Source organism: Malurus melanocephalus, unplaced genomic scaffold (genome assembly GCF_030028575.1).
Source record: "Malurus melanocephalus ecotype Western Australia unplaced genomic scaffold, MMel_1.1 scaffold_547, whole genome shotgun sequence".
NCBI lineage: Eukaryota > Metazoa > Chordata > Aves > Passeriformes > Maluridae > Malurus > Malurus melanocephalus.
This window is the reverse complement of record NW_026623779.1, coordinates 307,678-326,086: the sequence shown is the minus strand read 5'-3', so window position 1 is coordinate 326,086 and position 18,409 is coordinate 307,678. Positions and strand designations below refer to the sequence as shown.

General features: G+C 41.4%; 1 protein-coding gene across 1 annotated transcript in view; it reads right to left on the bottom strand.

The window, feature by feature from the left end:
• Positions 1 to 477: 477 nt before the first annotated feature.
• SH3GL3 (SH3 domain containing GRB2 like 3, endophilin A3) overlaps positions 478 to 18,409 on the bottom strand; it is a 31,594-nt gene continuing 13,662 nt past the window's right edge. Inside the window, exons 2-9 of the mRNA XM_057382036.1 lie at positions 11,167 to 11,235; positions 10,513 to 10,585; positions 9,870 to 10,013; positions 9,088 to 9,221; positions 7,578 to 7,736; positions 5,260 to 5,363; positions 4,010 to 4,137; positions 478 to 1,394 (exon numbers count right to left, since the gene is read on the bottom strand). Coding sequence (XP_057238019.1) covers positions 1,189 to 1,394; positions 4,010 to 4,137; positions 5,260 to 5,363; positions 7,578 to 7,736; positions 9,088 to 9,221; positions 9,870 to 10,013; positions 10,513 to 10,585; positions 11,167 to 11,235 — 1,017 coding nt within the window. The 3' untranslated portion in view covers positions 478 to 1,188. The remainder of the gene's footprint in view (positions 1,395 to 4,009; positions 4,138 to 5,259; positions 5,364 to 7,577; positions 7,737 to 9,087; positions 9,222 to 9,869; positions 10,014 to 10,512; positions 10,586 to 11,166; positions 11,236 to 18,409) is intronic.

Sequence of the window (18,409 nt, the reverse complement as noted above, 5' to 3'; positions counted from 1 at the left end):
CCAAACACTACATCTTCCTCCAGAGCTGCTCMCTTTGGTCCCTGCTCCATTACTGAGCAAAGCAGGAGATGGCAAACAGAAAAACAGAGTGATTCTATCTTCATTTGGATAAGTACTTAGATGCCAGAATTTGTCCCTTATTTGAGGCTTTTTTGGTGTATTTTAGTTATCACGTATCTTTCCACCACCATCTAATCTTCTCTTTCTCCTCCATTCCATCCCTTTCAATTAAATATTAAAAATAGAAGCATATTGACTTTTCATTTGTTTGCAGTAGGCACTGGTGTTACTCACCCCCTTCTCTCACTGGAGTTCTACACGAGCCCTATGGCACAAGGAGCAGTTTGTACTTTGCTCCAAGGAATTTGTCTCTTTTCCTTCTGCTAGGAAAAAATGTTAACAGACATAAAGGCTGAATAATCAATATAGAAGTAGCACAATTATTAAAATTCTAGTGCAGGTATCATAAAACTCTTTCTTTATTCATGCATTTTCTAATGTAGTATTGTTTTTGTCACTGAAAGCCAATGAGTTCAGCAAACGTGGCCTCCTGCTCAGTAAGTGTTAAAACCATCAGTACAGAACCAGCAACCACGCTTCTTATCCCACAGAAATATTTATTCAGTTTGGTCAGTAAATTATAGGAATTTTCAATGCTGAGAACTTGTACTTAGTACAACATCATCTTAATATTGACAACAACCACTTTGCCTTTTGTCAACATACAATGCAAAAGATGTATTAACTTTTCCACAATAATTTACAGTGTGAGAGATGAAAAGAGCTCAGTGACATCAGTAACTTAGGAACTGGTTACAGTTAGCTTCACTAACAGTATTTTTAAAAATGGTTTTCAATAGTAAAATCATTGCAGCCAAAGATAAAAAAATCCACATACAATAAGAGCAAGGAAATGCATTTTTGGAGCAACAGTGAGCTACCAGTAAACACTTCATACAGTGATCTTCAAGGCACAAAGCAAAAAAACTGGGTATGGGTTTTTTTGCAGGTTGACAAATCAGGGAAGGTGAAATTTTTTTTGAATATAAAATAAATACATTTTAAAAAGACGCATACAAAAGTCAGTAAGTCAGTCAAAKAGCAAGGCTTTCACAGAATGCCACACTGACAGAACATTTGTGAATCCATTTCAGTCATGAAATCATATTCACAGCTCRAATGACACAATCACTGAGGCAAGGGAACTATCACTTCAACATAATTAATGGGGAAGAAGCCAGACTCTCCATTTAACATCCCCTCATACCAATTCTCATCAATCTGATTGGTCAAAGTGATGATGTCCCCTTCCTTAAACCCAAGCTCGCCTTCATTTTCTGGCTCGAAGTCATAGAGGGCTTGGCAGCAAGGCTGATCCATGTGCACTGAAGAACCTGCCCCGTGACAGAAAAAACAACCACAATTAATTGAGAGTCACAGCATCCCAGCAGCCACTAAGCACAAGACAAAGGCTCAAAAMCTGCAGCCCTGCTGATGTGTTAACAGCTTTTCCATAGCTTTTCCTCATTAACATCTGGTGCTTCTACATAGAAAATATAAGACTGTGATAGTAAATTTCAAATAGAATTCTGTTTGTCCTTTAAGTTCAGACTGTACTCCTCTTGCATTCCTGGTTGCCTTGCCTTTCAAAAGGATGTTTATCTCAAATGGAGGGTTGGAGTMATCAGCTGTCAAAAGCCCAGGGCTCTCTCTGGAGTGGCTGCCAGGGGAATGGGAAGGGCAGGAGTTGAGGAAATACAAGAGTCAACAGGGAAATGCCAAGAGTGACCAACCAGTGGTGTCACTCAGTGAGAAGGGACAGGTGAAAGCATCTTTTTAATTGACAGTAATACAATTGGGGGCAATTTATGGTGTTAAACTGGAAAATAGGAATTAATTTTCTGTTTTGTGGGTATATTTTACCCTTGACAGCAACAGAAGGGAGCTTTATTTATAACAATAGAAGAGAAGTGCCGAGAGAGACTCAGCAAAGCTCCCCATTGCAGCACTGTCWCAATGCCAGACTTCTCCTCTCCTGTGGAAGGCTCAGGGTAGTGACAAAGTCCTACAAGAACCAAATTAGAGCTGCCCTAATGCACTGGTACAGGAGCTCTCCTCGTGTGTTTGCTGAAACATTCAAGCAGAAAAAGAGATGGTGAKCCAGCTGCTCAGCAAAAATGGACTGATCATGTTTAAAACCAAAAATGCACTGATTGTGTTTAAAAATAGCTGAGTTATCTGCAGCCTTTGCCAAGGTAGAGCTGGTACCAGCTCTCCAGAACTGTCAACAGCAGAAGGCGACAATCGCAATAACTGACAGAGCTCCTCGCCTTAGCAGCTGCTCCAATGGGCTCATTTATTACTGCAAACCAGTTAATTTCTGACACTGAGGTACCTGATAGGAGATGGATCACATTTGGTTCATTTTAAGCTCCAAAGAACTGCAAAGAAACGTCAGGCAGCCTGGAAAGGTTTTTAAATAATGGTCACAGCCAGCACAGGCGGTTTCACTGCAGGCTGTAGGATCAGTCACAGTGTTGATCAGAGTCAGGCAGCTGCTGCTACTGTTAATGCCATGAGACAAAGCTTTCCTGACAAAGGTAAGGGGGCAGCACTGCCTGATGGGCTGCAGCACTCACTGCTTATCATCACACACTGCTGGCACCACTCCAGCCTTTTGCTGTCTATTAAATACTTGCACATATGTTGCAGAGGTTTCAGCTAAATAAATTGCACTCTTCTATTTCTGCAAACAGGGTTTATGTTAATTTGCAACTCCATAGGCAYCTTCTTTATTTCTCTAATTTACTTCCCTGTCATGGTCAAAAAAGAACAGTCATTAATTTCCAGACCACTCAGACCAGGACAGCACAAAATCAGGGTAAGCAGGAAGCTGTCTGTGATCCTGGAGTGTCACAGGATGAAACCAGAATGCCATGCAATGRTGGTTTGSGTTTTTTGTTTGTTTTYCCCAAAGGGAGGGAGTTACTGCCTGTACTGGCATCTAYTCTGCCTTCTGTACCATGCTCTATACATCAGGTAGCAAGACTGGATTCCAATAATCACAAACTGGAAGCTTGCTAAGATAATTAATCCCAGTCTCCCTCATAGCTGAAGGGAGTAAACATTTAGATGCTTATGTTAAATTTTAGCATGTGGCAACCAGATCCATATATTTCATATCAGTCAAACCTGACAAACAAACTGAGTGAAAGCTATGATGTAATAGAGCAATTAAAGAGCTCTAAAGTGAGCCAGATGATGCTTACAGCTGCAGCTCATTAATGAGGATAACACTGAATTAGAACTAGAGATTTTTTTTATCTGCATTTACTTGAGGCAGCCAAATAACTCACAACAACATAAATATTAGCTTTATGTGAATCTAGCCCTGCAAATGTGTGCGAGTCCTGAGTAGTAAATAACCCTCATATGTTACAGACCAAAGGAAAATGCTATTTCTGCTCCAAGAAGCTGGTACTTCACTTGAAAAAYGACTGTGAAACTTGGAAAAGTCATTTCCATGTTCTGAACTGTAATGGCAGCTGTGCTGGATGTGTCACATCTCGCTTTGAACCATCCTGCCCATCTCCATGGGTCTGACTTACCTTGAGTGACAGTGGCAGAGAAATCCAAGATCTGTACTTTGATAGGGTCAATATGGAACAGGRAAAATGMAGCATGAAAGCACTTGTTTGCATGRGATGGGGAGGTCAGTTTTCTAAAGGCAAGAAATGAACTGTTCTCTACACTGACTCTCCTCTCTAATCCCACCCTCAGTGACAATTCAGAAGACCCCACAGAATGGCACACCTAAACTGCAGATGGGTGAGAGTGTGTGGAGAGGACCCCTGCTTCCTCTGTCTCCCCATTCTGTTTAGAAATGTGGGACACAGATGCACAGACACTGATGTCCGATGGATCCATTGTTCTCATGGTACAATACCTGCAGCACCAAAACATCTGCAAAACATCTCCAGACCCAGGAATTCTGCAGTGACAGACTCACCTGATGATTTCACAGAAGAGCTATAGGCAATCCCATTGTGCTGCTGATTATCACCAATTTCCAGAGTTGTAGTTATTACAGGCTTTGGCTTAAATTCACGCTTAGGCCGACTAGATGCTACATTTATTCTGTAACACAGGAAGAGCAGCAAGAGATTAATATAGGAAGAAAGAAGAAATACTTACAGAACTTAAGTTCAAGTTAAGGTATTTGCTGTTTGAAAGGTGGAGTATGAAAATAATCTGCTGGTTTTAGTTTTAGGCTTCTTTTGGTTGGTTTGAGTTTTGGTTTTATGGTATCGGGTTTTTTTGGTTGGTTGGGGGTTTTTTTTGGAGAGAGTCTGTGTTTTTMCTAAAACCTGCTCAAATCTTATGCAATACTTGAATTTCAACAAGTCCCTCATTTATTTAATATTTAGGTCCTGCTGACAGAGGCATAAAGCTTAACAGCCTGAGTTTGAGAAGTGATGAGCACCCACAGCTGCCACTGAGTTCAGCACACATTGCAGGAATGAGCTCACAYGGAGAAATACATCCAGGCCAGAGGGGCAGGGCCTGTATCTCACACATCCCCTTTATGARGAAAAAGGGGAAACAACCCTTCAGCCAGCAAAGCTGTCCAGTTCCCTGCTGTGTGCCCAGCTGAGAGCTCCTCGTGTCCCTGCAGGGATGGCACAGGGTGGCTGCAGACACAGCAGCCCCCACACCCACCCTGAGCTGAGAGCCCCAGGCCCTTTTCTTGGCTCTGCCTGTGCCTCAGTGACACTCAGCTCTGGCTCTGTGAGTGACACCTTCATGAATGACAGCAGCATTTCTTCCTCCCTTTAGGATGACACAGATRACCTGGGCCTTTCCTCCATGTGTACAGCACTGCTGTGCTCCTGGCCAGCTGGCTTTGTGCTGCACAATTTCRTTATTCCTCTTAATCTCAACAAAAACAGGCCAACTCCTCAGCACAGCCTCCAAAACACAACTCARAGTATGCAGGTTGGACTAAAGCTCCAAACAAGAGGGGCTGTCCTCATTCACCTCCCCAGATGTGAGGGCTGTGCACACACTCAGCTCCCCTCAGATCCTGTGTTACACTGAATTCTCCCAGCACAGCTGCCAGGGACAGGGGTTGAAAGGCACAGAGCTCAGTCTGGCACAAAGCACAGCAAAATCTGGGAGCTGCTGCTACAGCATCTCTGCTTCAGTGACCTTCCAACATCGTCAAAGAGCTTCAACATTTTCCAAGGGGTTCAGTCTCACCGGTTTTGCAGCTTGCTCTGCAGATCCTCCAAAATTTCTGTGGATTGTTTATGGTAATCTAGTGCTGCTTCTACAAACACGGCCAACTGGCTCACTTGTTCTACCTGAAAGACAGACAAGAAAATACAGCTAAGGGCACTGCAGTACATTCAGCTGAGGGATAAATAAACATCATTTGAAACAGAGCTGGAATCTCAAACCCACAGCACCTTGCAAAGGTTATTGGAAAAGAGCACATGTGATTGTRTCAAAGAAACTGCCAGCTGGAAACAGAACAAAACTGAGGTGTAACTTCTAGCTCACCAACTCAGGGCTGGGTCCTTGAGTCATTTCCTTTCACAATGTGCAAATCCCTTCTGCTTTCAACTTCCAAGCCAGCCGCCTGTCAACACCCAAGCCCAGAACATTTAATRGGACATGACCCCCTAGCAGGTGAAAGGGGAGCTTTTCTGATCGATGCTGGAAGAAATTACACTGTGACAGCTCTTATGAGTCAGACCCATTAGTGTTTATTATCAATGTTTACAAATTGCAGCTCTGAAATTATCTGGACTTACCTCACTAGATGGCAGCATTTATAAACTGATACATGAAACATGATTTATCTACTTGGATTTAAAATGTATTAGCTAAACATTTAAATATATGAACAACGGGGAAAGGGAGAATGTGAAGGAGAAAGAAATAAAATAATATTTTTATTCATGAGGTAACAAATAATCTCATTCCCCTAACACAAGCTGAAAGCTTCAAGCTGCRTGGGGTATGGAGCAGTAAYAGATATTTGTCTTCCTCAAGACAAYGTTAAGAAGACAGACCCCAAGAAGTCTGAATCTTTCCATTCCATCATGATGTCTTCAGACATTGGATCAGATCATAAGAAAATACCAGAGTAAGCTTTCTACAAATGTTTTATGGACCCATGGCAATTTTGTGTTATACTTTGTCTGCTTTTACTCAGTTAAAGAGATCATTAAAAATTCTCCAGGACTCCAAGAGCCAAACACTGTCACACAGCACAAAGAAATGAAATGCACAGAACCAAACCAACAGCTGATACAGTTCCATCACAGTCAGAAGAGAGTAATATAAACAGCTGAGGACAACACACAAAGTGCCTGGGGTTTGGATGTGGTGCTCAGAGAAAATGGATAAAGGACTGTCCAAACAAGACARCTAAGAGCCAGGAGAAAAATGGAGCTGTGGATTAGGAGGAGAGAAAGAGAGACTGGGAAAGAGCCAGAGAAACTTGAGGGACTGAAAGCTCCTTAGGAAGATGAAGCTGGGACTGGCGGTGTGGGAATGGCAGGAAGATGGATCTGATAAGAAATGCCTGCAACAGCATCGATGTGGGAGGGCTGGAAAAAACCTGAGAAAGATGGGATCAGYACTGAGCCTGGGAAAGGCACCTGCAGAGGCTGGGAAGCAGAGCTCAGAGAACACACTGCAGGGCAAGAACATCAAGAGAGGGACATCCCTGGGGAACTGAAAGAATGAGAACAGTGATTGCAGTAAAGATCTCTGCAAACACAGTGACACCATTTGGGGTAGACAACAAGGCTGCAGTGAGAAGTTTGAGGAGGACAGGCAGGCTGGGTCAGCATGAAAATGGAAGGGAAAGAGCACAGAGTTTTCTTTAAACAGAAACTATAGGAAATGGGTATGGAAAAAACTTCAGGTCCAGTTCTCTTTTCCTACAATTCCATGAGAACCCAGGAGATCAATCCCACTATTGCTCAATGTGTGCACAGAGGAGGGGATTACCCTGAATGGCCACAGCTGCTCCTTATTCACACATCTTTTCATGGTGGACTTGGACACTGAGCCACAGTCCCCACACCTGAGCCCAAGCCACAAACTCACTTTGTGGAGTGATCTGCAGAGCCAAAGAGTAAYAGCAATGATTTCAGAGGTAAAAATCAGAGACTCCATAGCAGCAGCAGAGTTCTGCCTGTGAGTGACCCAAAATTCAGAATGCACAGAGGGTACATGGCCTTGCTCATACTTTCAGCAGCAGCTCCATGACTATACAATCTCCCAGCTGTGACCCTCTCACTGACCAAACTGCATTTTACTCTCAGCTCGTCCTACTTGAGAGCTCTGTGGCYGTTTTGTCTGAGCCACTGCATCTCCAGAAGAAATTCCTGAGTTCTTGAGCTCTCCCATTCACTGCTGTCCTTCTCTGAGAGGGAATTAAGAGTGGGAAGAGGCAGAGTTTCTGCACTCAGACCTTCCCTCCTGTCAAGGATGGGACTGGCTTTAACCAATTCACCCCTTCAGGATGTCCTGCACCAAACAGAAATGCAGCACAGACTTACATCATTTTCTAAGAAATTGAACATGCTTCTTTCAGCCAGYTCCTTTGACTCTTCAAATTTTTCTACTGCTTGTTTTACTTCTTCATCCGGTATCTTTCCAAAACGCTTCTTTTTATAATCATAATCCAAGCGCCGTCCTTCCAGTTTCTTCAGGTGGTGCTGAAAGACACAGAACATTCATGAGAKGGATCAAATGGGACATGCCCAAACAAACACTGTGATTTAAGGAAATACCAGTGATGGATGCAAATATATGCAGAATTACAGAAATACAGGCTCAGGGATTTGTACAGTCCCTCCCTTTGAGCCAAGGCAGCATCAGGTAAGTGCAGGGCCACGAACATGAATGAAATTTTGAATAAAGAGCCCTTTGGCAGCTCTTGAGGTATTGGCTACCTTGATTTGCCAGTCTTAGAYATTCACCTCATGGACTTCACTGAATGTGCAACAGTTCAGATCCTCTGAGCTGTTGAGGGAAGCRGGATCCAACCTAAATATTTGTGTGTTGCCATATTCTACTGTAATTCAATTTTATGCCTTGAATTATCTACAACATGACAACYAAAAGTTAAAGGGTTTTATTCCCCTCATAAAGCAGTGCTCCAACTCATCTTGTATTCTTGCTGTCCTTGTTAGGTATCAACTTGACATTTCTGTCTGATACAAGTGCACAAGCTCTTCTGCTGCCAGGAATCCTGGGACTGACACTCCCACAATGGACTCAGAGTGACAGTACAAAATGCTCATTAAAGCTAACATCAGACAATTGCTTTCCATCAGCTCAGAAGAACCACAACTGAAAACAGCTATGTATCAAAGGAGACAGCTACAGACATTATTGCTATCTTTTTGCTATGCTTTCTACATCCATTTATGTGTAAACAAATAAAATAACTTTCATTTCTGCATTTCACCCGGGTTTTAACTTAATACTCAAATCCATTGAAATCAACAGTTTCAGACAAAGACTGCCTTGCTTTCTTTAAATTGTCACATTGTAAACAAAAACACTGAAAAACTTAACTCTAAAGGTTAAAATTTCATTCCTTATGSCATATGGCACTTGAACATTTTCTGACACTATTCAGATCATTCTGTGTTTGCCCTGAATACCTTTTATAGCAGTTCTATTCATTCTCCATTACAAACAGCTTTAGGCTGACAGAGATGATAAGATAGGATAATCACTGGCAGTAAATCACAGCCCACTCACATGTTCAWAAGCATTATTAAAAATGTTCATTAAAATAAGAGGGCAGAAAAATAAAGACTATAATTCTCTTCACTATCCTTGTACTGACTGTACAAGCAATATAGCAAATTGAGTAAGTCAGACAAGGGAGAAGTAGCCAGGCATTGATTTTAAGCAGATTTTGTTGCTGTTTTGCTAGAGAGAAAATCAATTACAACAAAATTTATTTACCTTTTTGCATTCAAGGAAAATATCTCAGGRAACTAAGTTGATTTGACTGTGATTATTGATAAGTGAAGTCTACCCTGGAAAACTTACCCCAATTTCTTTTAAGTCTTTGTCCTGCAGTAACTGTAGAGGATCAATAAAATTTTGTTTGACATTAATATCAAGCGAGTCCTTCACTTCTGCCATTTGCTTCATGCTCTCACCAGCATCCAGCAGTGCAAGGCCTGTGGTAAAGAACAGACTCTTATATCTCAAGATATGTAAAAGCAGAAAAATTGMCTTTTAAAACAGCCATTTCAAATATCTTTGTATCTGCTGCAGTCCCTTGAAGAGTAAGAAAGAAAATAAAGCAAGTTATGCTTGTTCCCTATARAAAACTAGAACTAGAAAATTTTTTTTCTGAATTACATTTCTGGGCTTTTTCCCCCTGACAGGTATCAGGAGGAAAAATTGTTCTCCCTAGTGTATTTGCATAGGTCATTATTAAAAAAAAAACATCCAGTGTTATTGTTTATTTCTTTCTATAGGAATTTTTTCCCTTAGTTTACTTCTCAAATAGAGTATAACCATTTTTACATAAAGATTAGAAGAAATAAAGTGCATTTAAGAATAACCAAAAATTACTTAGGTTTTTTTCAGACAACTTAGAGACTGAAATGSTTGATAACAGTGATGGTCAGACAGGCTCAGTGACAGTGCTGTCACACCCACTGGAACAGAGGTTACAAATGGCAGGAGTGTCCTGAGCTGGATCAACCATCCCCTGACCCTGCACTGTCCCTCTTACCTGCAGTGCCAGCTACCCAAGCAATGAGCAATATTTGCAAAGAGCTTTATGCTGAAATACTCGCCGAGGAGATGCACCAACTCACCAAACATAGACTCATGGCCCAGCTCTCTGCCATACCGTATCATGCAGTCTCCCAGGAGTCCCTCTGTCTGGGGATAGCCTGTGGTTTTAACTTGGCCTCTGATCTTGGACATAGTGTTCAGCATTCCCAGCTTGGCCCTGTATGCTAAAAGGACACAGAGAAAGTAAAAAAAAATGAGATAAAACCAGTCTTGAAATCCACTCAAAGCAATAAATCACTTCACAAATAAAGGCACAAAGCAAGTCACTAAACTCATCTCAGATTGGTAATTGTTTTGTTGCCACTACCTCATAGTCCAAAGCTGAAATATGCCATTCAACAATGTGGGTCACATAAAACTGGTTTTTTCTCCCAACTGAAAAAGCATCATTTCTCCTGGCAAATACTCACCTACACTCACATTCCTTTGCATAGACCTGCTTGTGAGCTCCYTGATTAGAAATATTGCAGATAGCAAATGCAAAATACATACAAGCACAGCCAAAGTAAATTTCCTCTCTCTCTCCCTCTTGCTTTGAACTTTGCAGAACTCCAGACAGAAACCTCACAATGATGACCTATTTAGCTTTTATTTACCTAAAATTAATTTCCAAGTAATGAAGCAATTTTCATCAAAATCCAACACCTATTGTTCCTACYGTACCTGGATTTGGCTGAAGATACTCCGTGGATTTGGACAGAAGCTCTGTCACAGCTTTATTAGTAATATCAATTTTCTGAAAAAGAAAAGTAAGTCTACGATGAACATTAAAGAATACACAGAAAGGCAAGAGCAATTTTCAAAAAGCACAMAGAAACTGCAGAAGCAGAAACTGAYAGTAATCTATTAATTTGTAACCCARCTCATCAGTGGATTTAAACTAAGAAATACAATCTTTTATCAGGAGAATATCTGGCCCCAGTAGCTAGATTTTTATCATTAATTTTATCACATGCAAAGGCTTTATGATATTTAAAAGGCCTCACTAAAACTGCAGACTTCTCTAATCTCCCACACAGACAGAGGAAGAAGGTTCCTCCTGTGCTCTGCACCCTTCAGGAGGAATTTCTCTTCCCTTCAAGGTGTCAGAGGAACCTGATCCTCTGCTCAAACAGCCTTTGTGGATGTGTCTTCTGCCATGGCTGAGCTGACAAGGCTCAAGGATAAACTGGCATTATCCTTTTATCGTTCTGTTTGGAAGCACATTATAGGGCTCCCCCCCAGGTAAATCTACAATACCATTCAATCACTTGAAACATGAAATATTTTTGTTTCTGCAATAGCTTTAAATTGAAAAAAAAGAGTGACTTTTCTTACCCTTTCCATCTCTTGAAATTCATCATCTAACTTTGTTCCTTCTGCTCCACTTATTTTTTCACTGAATAACTGTAAAAAGATAAATGTAACACACACACAMAAAAGGGTATTATTATTTAATTACAGAATAAGTATCTCTGAGAGTTGTASGAATTAACTCCAGATCAGAAAATAAGCAGCACCCATCAGAGGCAACTGTGCAGGGGAAGAGTAAAGAGTCGTGGAGGTGAAGCACTCCCTTCAAGAGAGACAAGGATACCTGATACCAATTTAGAACAAGCAAACAGAAAATGATTCCTTGTGCTTGAAGAGTTTGTACTCTCCAGGCATGGCCTCCCCTGCAGATTTCAGCAGGGAGCAGAGTCTGACTGCAGGGAAATGCAGAGCAATCTTTCCAAGAATGTCTCTGCAGCTCTGCACTCCTGAGAACCTTCTGCCCTGCAGGTCCAGGGATTAACTCCCACTCCTGCTGCGGGGAGTTGTGTGCTATCCTGTGGAAGGAACAGAGCTGTGAGAAATGCTCCATGTGACACCTGTGAGACTGAGCATCTTCARGATCCAAACAAGAATGCCACGTGTTCTCCAGCAGCTCCAAGCAYCATTTCAGATAGATTACTGAAATCTAGCTGAAAAGGCCAAAAGTTATCCAGCTTRTGTGTGAAAACTGCAGCCTGTCAGAGCTGCCTGTGCTCCTGACTGAGTAAATGGTGAGCAGGAATAAAGCACTGAGCAGTGCTCAGCCATCTGCTGCCTGCAGTGTATGGTACCTGCACTGTGACAGCATGGAAAGAAAGCCAGATCCTCACCCTGTGTGAAACAGCCTTTGAAAGCATCCCTCCATCAKGACAGTGATTTAACACACATTCAACAAACAATAAATTCCTTTAAAAACACCTAGCATTGCTGTGTTTTAATTGAAAACTGTAACAGCACAGTGTGAAATCCAGGCCTAGCTCACTGAATGCTGCCGGTCCACAAACCCGTCCCCAATAAAGCGTTTTGTTTGTCCTCAGCACATCTAAAAGAGAATTCATCTCACTGTTAGCAGGGCCTTGGGGACTTGCACAGGCTGAAAATGGGTCAGGGCTGTCAGCAGTGCAGTGTTCCCTGCTCTCAGGCACAGTGCAGGTGTGGGGGCAGAGCTGCCCTGCCAACAGCAGCTGATGGAGGAGCTGATGGAGCAGAGCTGGGATCACAGCATGGCTGACCTTCAGCAAAATCACTGCAGCACACAGCCAGAGAACGCTCCTGCTCCAGGGAAAACAGCACTTCAAAGGGACAGACAGCTCATTATTCCTATTGGCTTTACACAGCTCTCCCCATCTTCAYCTTAATATGCCAAGCAGTACACACACTTGTCAGGATCATTTCTGCTCCCCAGCACTGACAGAACATGCACAAAAGCAGATCAAACAGATGGAGAGCCCAAGGAGCAGTGATTTCCTGCGGGCCATCATCCTGCTGCTGTAAGACATGAGAGCAGAGAAGGGAGAAGAGGTGACCCAGGGAGCAGGACACTGCCCCAGACTGTGCAGGAGGGTCTGAGGAGTTCTTGAGCAGACAAAGAAGTGAGCAGAGGTCACAGAGGGAGCAGAACACTGCCCTGGACTGTGCAGGAGGGTCTGAGGATCCCTGAGCAGACAAAGAAGTGAGCATTGGTCACACAGGGAGCAGAACACTGCCCTGGACTGTGCAGGAGGGTCTGAGGAGTCCTTGAACAGACAAAGAAGTGAGCAGAGGTCACACAGAGAGTAGGACACTGCCCTGCTCTGTGCAGGAGGGTCTGAGGATCCCTGAGCTGAGGTCACCAGGGAGCAGGACACTGCCCTGGACTGTGCAGGAGGGTCTGAAGATCCCTGAGCACACGAAGGTACATGACCAAGGCTGCACGAAAAGCAGCAATTCCCAGCAGGAACTCTGCAGCTCCTCCACAATAGCAGTTTGTCTCTGTTCTGTTAATTCCAAAAATAATCAGTGCCATTTTCCACAGGCTCACACGTCTTTCTCCTGCAGGCAATGAAGAGAGCTGTGGTTTCCCCAAGCTCTTTTCAAAGGCTGAGTGCAGCAGGGGATTRCCCTTCTCAAGTCTAAGCTGCAAAACCCACATTCAGTAGCAGCCCATAGTTGTCCCATTACTGATAATCCATTTATGTGCTGGTGAAAAACAAACATAATGAAGTAACATGATTGCTGGACTGTGAAAGAGCAATCAATAATAAAATTCAAAGTCTATTTTACAGTGACTTGTGAATGCCACAGAGCCAGGAGTTGTGGGATCTGCAGACACTGTTCCATACAGACTCTGAAGACAACCTAACACACACCTACACCTGGAAAAAAAAACACTGATTGTAAGAAAAAAACACTGATTGTAAGAAAGAAAATGTTAACACACTCTGCTGGTTCTATGCAAACATTAATGATACTGCAATTTCTAGCCCAAGGACACGCTTCTTCAATGGTATTTACTCTGAGCTCTAATGTCCTTTGAAAAATGATGTCCCATAAAGAATGRTTCCTTAAAGTCTATAAGTTATCTGAGCTACCAGCAGTAAAAACTGGTATAAAGTTCTAATGGTTATAATTAAATTTTACACCACTACAGTTTATTTCATATTGGTATAATTGGGAATAGCTACGCTCGTCTTGCATTTAGGAACAAAATGCTTTTGYTCTGATCATTCTGAATTTAGGAGCTGTAAAACTAGCATCACCCTTCTCACAATTAAAAGTCACAGGATATCCAATTAATTATTGAAAATGGATGCACAAAGGAAGAYAGCTGCTGAGTTTTAGCTCCCTGACTATTTGCTGAGCATCATTTACACRCATTATATCAAACTACAAAATGCTTTGACCATAAACAGAAGAYGCCCAGCTGAGGGGCTGTGTAACYACATGGCAATATCTGTCAGGCTTTAGKAGTCAYCWWMYCAAAACCARAACYRCTACCATCMCACAGGGTATGGACTCTGAGASAGCTTGGAATTTCTCCCAGGAAGAAATCCTGCAAATTCAGCCCCTGAGTGCCATGGATCCAGTGCCTTTTGACCAGACTGGGCCACAGTTTGTGGCTGTGGTAAAAACCAGTTCCACCATGGAGGGCACCAGTGGTTTACAGTTCCACTGCCAGCTCAGGGGTGAAGCCTTTCATCAGTCCAATTTCTGGAGAAGATGACTAGGTTTCCTCTGGATCAAAATCGACCCTTTCAAATCAGCCATTTGTATTAATGACCTCTCATTTGTAGTTACCTGACAGCAAACTACCTTTTATTGTAAAGTTAGAATTCTCTATGTGTAAGAGAAGACCTTTTGCCTAAAGTAAACAARCACTGCAGTTCGTACACAAATGGTCCTTTTCTTGCTAGATCCTACTGTTCTTTTTAATATTGAAAAATTAAATATGACATTGTATTATAAACGATCTGAAAGTCTCTGGTGGGCTTATGTGGAATTTTAGAAGAAGAAAAATCTGGGATAAAACAAATAGGCTTTGAAAGAAACCCCTCCAGATATTGTGATTTCTATTTTAGTTCCAGCTACAGTTGAAAATGTAATCTGCAATTTTGTTACAGTCTTAAAAGAATAAATATTTATCTGCTAAGGCATTTATATTCCAAGGAATTCTCTCAGAAAAGATTTTTCTATAAACCTCATAATAGTTCTTTGTTATTCTATTTTTTTTCAGACAGTATAATTTTCTTTTGATGTGTTTTGTTATGATGAAGCACTGCCCCAGCCCTGGCAGTGTTCCAAASGTGGCTTTGACAATCCRGTCCAGTGGGAGGTGTCCCTGCCCAGGGCAGGGATTGGGAYTGGGTGATCTTAAAGGTCCATTCCAGCCCCTCACCATTCTGTGATCCCATTAACACAGCACAAGAGCTGCCCAAAGTAAAACCTACAGCTYACCAAAACTCTAAACGAAAAAAGTTTCGAGACTTAGAATAAAAATACCAAARATTTATGTTAAGAATATTAAGATTTATCCCTATTGCACAGGAATAGTAGATTGCCTCACTGCCATGTGGATTATAACAAACAAATTTCAGAAAAATGCTGTTTTACTAATGTTTTSTATATCATATCCACTGAATTACAGTACTTTTTCATATTTCACTATRGAAGGTTACTGAATATATGAAACTGCCAAAAATATCCCAGACCAGCAGAGAGCTGATAAAACTCTCAAAACAATTACCCTATTTTTTTTTAATACATCCACTGGGTATTTTATAATACACGTCAATAGGATTCTTGCCAGCCAGTACTTGCTCTGATCTTCTGTTTCACTTTACTGCCTTTCTTTTGCAGCACTCATTAACGGGATTGAACCATCACAGCTTTTTTGTTGTTATTCACTACTACTGAAAGAAGTGGCTGGCCAGCAAAACTCTCTTGTATATACCTGTCCAGACAACCAGCCCATGATATTTAAAGGATGAATGAAAGGTATCATATTCTGCATTAAGAGCTTTTAATAACTCTTTACAGTATTACTGCATTTATTTTGTTCTGAAAGARTATCTGCTGAAATTATCTGTTGAAACTTTTAATGGGATAGAAAATTCCTACATTTGTGATAAATACGCACACTGTCAAACCCAAGAGGCAAARCCTAGTTTTTTTCGTTCAACAAATAAAGCCAAGGCTATGGAAAGATTTTAAATTTATTTCCCTCTCTCTCAAGGAAGCAAGCAATCAACTGGGAAAACGAAAAGATTCATCCCAAAGTTAGCACAAGCAGAGCCAGGAAATAATGTAACTGTATGGCTGCATTTCCCATAGATACAGAACTGGGCCAAACTGCATTAAATACATCTTAAATACAGAATTTAGTACAAAATACTACATTCCAGCATGGTTAACACATAATAGYTATGCTTCTCTTAATAAATCATTAGAAGTTCCAGCAATTTCCCTGCAGCCATGTAATTGTTTGATTTGGTTTAATGCAATGTGACAATTCTAACAGCTTTCTCAAGAATCTTATTTAAGCCTGTCACAAACAAAGAGAAGGGTRAGGTGGCTGGCAAGATGAAGTCAAATCTTGCAGTGTACAATCTCCTGAGGGGAGGGAGAGATTTTCTTCTTTGTCTTCTTCCTGAATGCTCTATCAGATCAGAGACCAAGATTTTGGCCTCTTTTCTAGATCAAAAGTAGTTTAACCTCAAATATGTGTAATTCCTTGTTCTGGGCTTCCAAGCTCTACTACAATGCCATGTATATTACTTGTTTTTCATCTTTYCTGATTGCTGTATTTCRYATCAATTCCTAACTCACACACTCAWAAAGAAGGTTACTATGAGTTCATGTATGGCAGACCACCAAGAACTTGTACCTACAACACAGTTTATTTAATGTCCCACATCTTGGTACACCTCTAAAGGAGGACACACTGGCACAGCCAGCTGCACACAAAGCTTGTCACTGGGATAAAAAAATATTCTTTAAAAAATAATACAATATTCTGTATATTATATAAAAAATAATACAAAACACTGTTTTAGGTGACTGGGAGCTAATAGGTACCCTTGTGACTGACTTGTAGAAATTTTCTAAAGGTCTGGATGCTCAGAAGAAAAAGTGCCACACACTGAGAAATTAAACTATGATGCACGTTTTCAAACAGWTCTGAACAAAAGACTAAAGAAACACAGTACTTGGCCCTTGGGTACAAAATCATCTGCAAATGCAAATGGGTTATATATACCTAAAAAGGTATTTTCTCCTAAAATACCCCTACAACAACAAAGAAAAAAACCAAACTATAGAAGCRTACTTGGACCTGTTATTTTAATTGTACTGACACAGCTCATTTTATCCTAATGCTTTGGAGAAAATACAAATCCTCCATTTTAGAGGTTTAGCACTAAATTACGACAAAAACTCTTGAGTTGCCTCAGTGCATTGTGTTTTCAAAGAAAACAAAAATTCTTTTGCTCAGATGTACTTTAAGAAAAAAGGATTTATTCTGCCCTCCAAAGTAAAYAGAGGGTCTATTACAAAGTGCAGATGTTTTGGTCCCACAAATACAGATTACTCTGGTTCACCTCCAGCAAATCAKTCCAGTTCATCCTCAGTAGGTGCTAAAGTGCTTTGCTGGATGAAGCTCAGTGTCATCACCTTCACATGGGGAACTTTTTAACTTTTTCTTCTACTAAACTTTCAGCTAGCAGTGGCACAGATTTCCCCAAAGCACTTGGTAAAAYTGTAGGAAAGATTCCTGACAGCAGCAGAGAGAACTGGGTTTTTATGAAAAARTTCATCAAGCAGCAGAATTGGGTCCTACTGCTATTAAATCAAAATTAYGGTGTGCAAGAAGCTGTGCCCCAGAAGTCAAACACTTGTTATTGCTCCCATGGCTGCATAAGTGTTGTAAAATATCTCTGAATTTAACAATGCTTGTACACAGGTATTTAAGGAAGTGCAGCTTTGCACTTTTCTTATATATTTTCTAATACTAAAAATTCCACACAACTTATAAACATGAAATATAAAAACTGATGAGTCCCATCTCATTTTTGAAGCTCAGTTTTTGGTACGATATTCCTTTACATAACAAAAAATATAAAAAGCAAAACCCAATCCAGGCCATCTAAAGGACACCAGGAATCTCAAGGGCCTGTTTCCCAAGAGGCAAAACATACTTTTTCTACCAAGAGATCTCTGAATCGTACAAACAAAGTTAAAGAAATGCATGAGAGTACTGCCAGAGTGTTTATATTCACTAAGAACATTCCTATCTCACTAATATTTATGAACCCTTTAGGAAGACAGATGAACTGAGTTACACAAGGATACACGAGCTGGAGAGGAACAGAAGAGAACGGTGTTTGCAGCATGGCTTGCCTGGAAGGGGGATCCCAGGGTGTCCCCAAACACATCCTTCCCACACAGAGATGTTCTGTGAGCTGCCAGAGCAGCACAAGCTCAGCATGGAGCACTGCTCACGGGTTACACACACACCTATGCTGAGCATTACTACTGATTCTACTTCCTAACACACAGCAAACTCCTCCCTGAGCTCAGCATGACCCCAAGTATCGAAATCAGCTGAGACTCTGCAGTCACCCCTACAGCTGCCAGAATGGGCAGGAATGGAGCCAGTCCATCAAAGCTGCCCATCTGCTCCTGCAGAGAAACATCCCATTGACAGCCGGGAGCAGGAGGAAAAGGGGACAGGGACAAGGGATGAACAGCCGAGCTGAGGAGTGGCTCAAACAAAGGCTCAAAGGGACAGCTC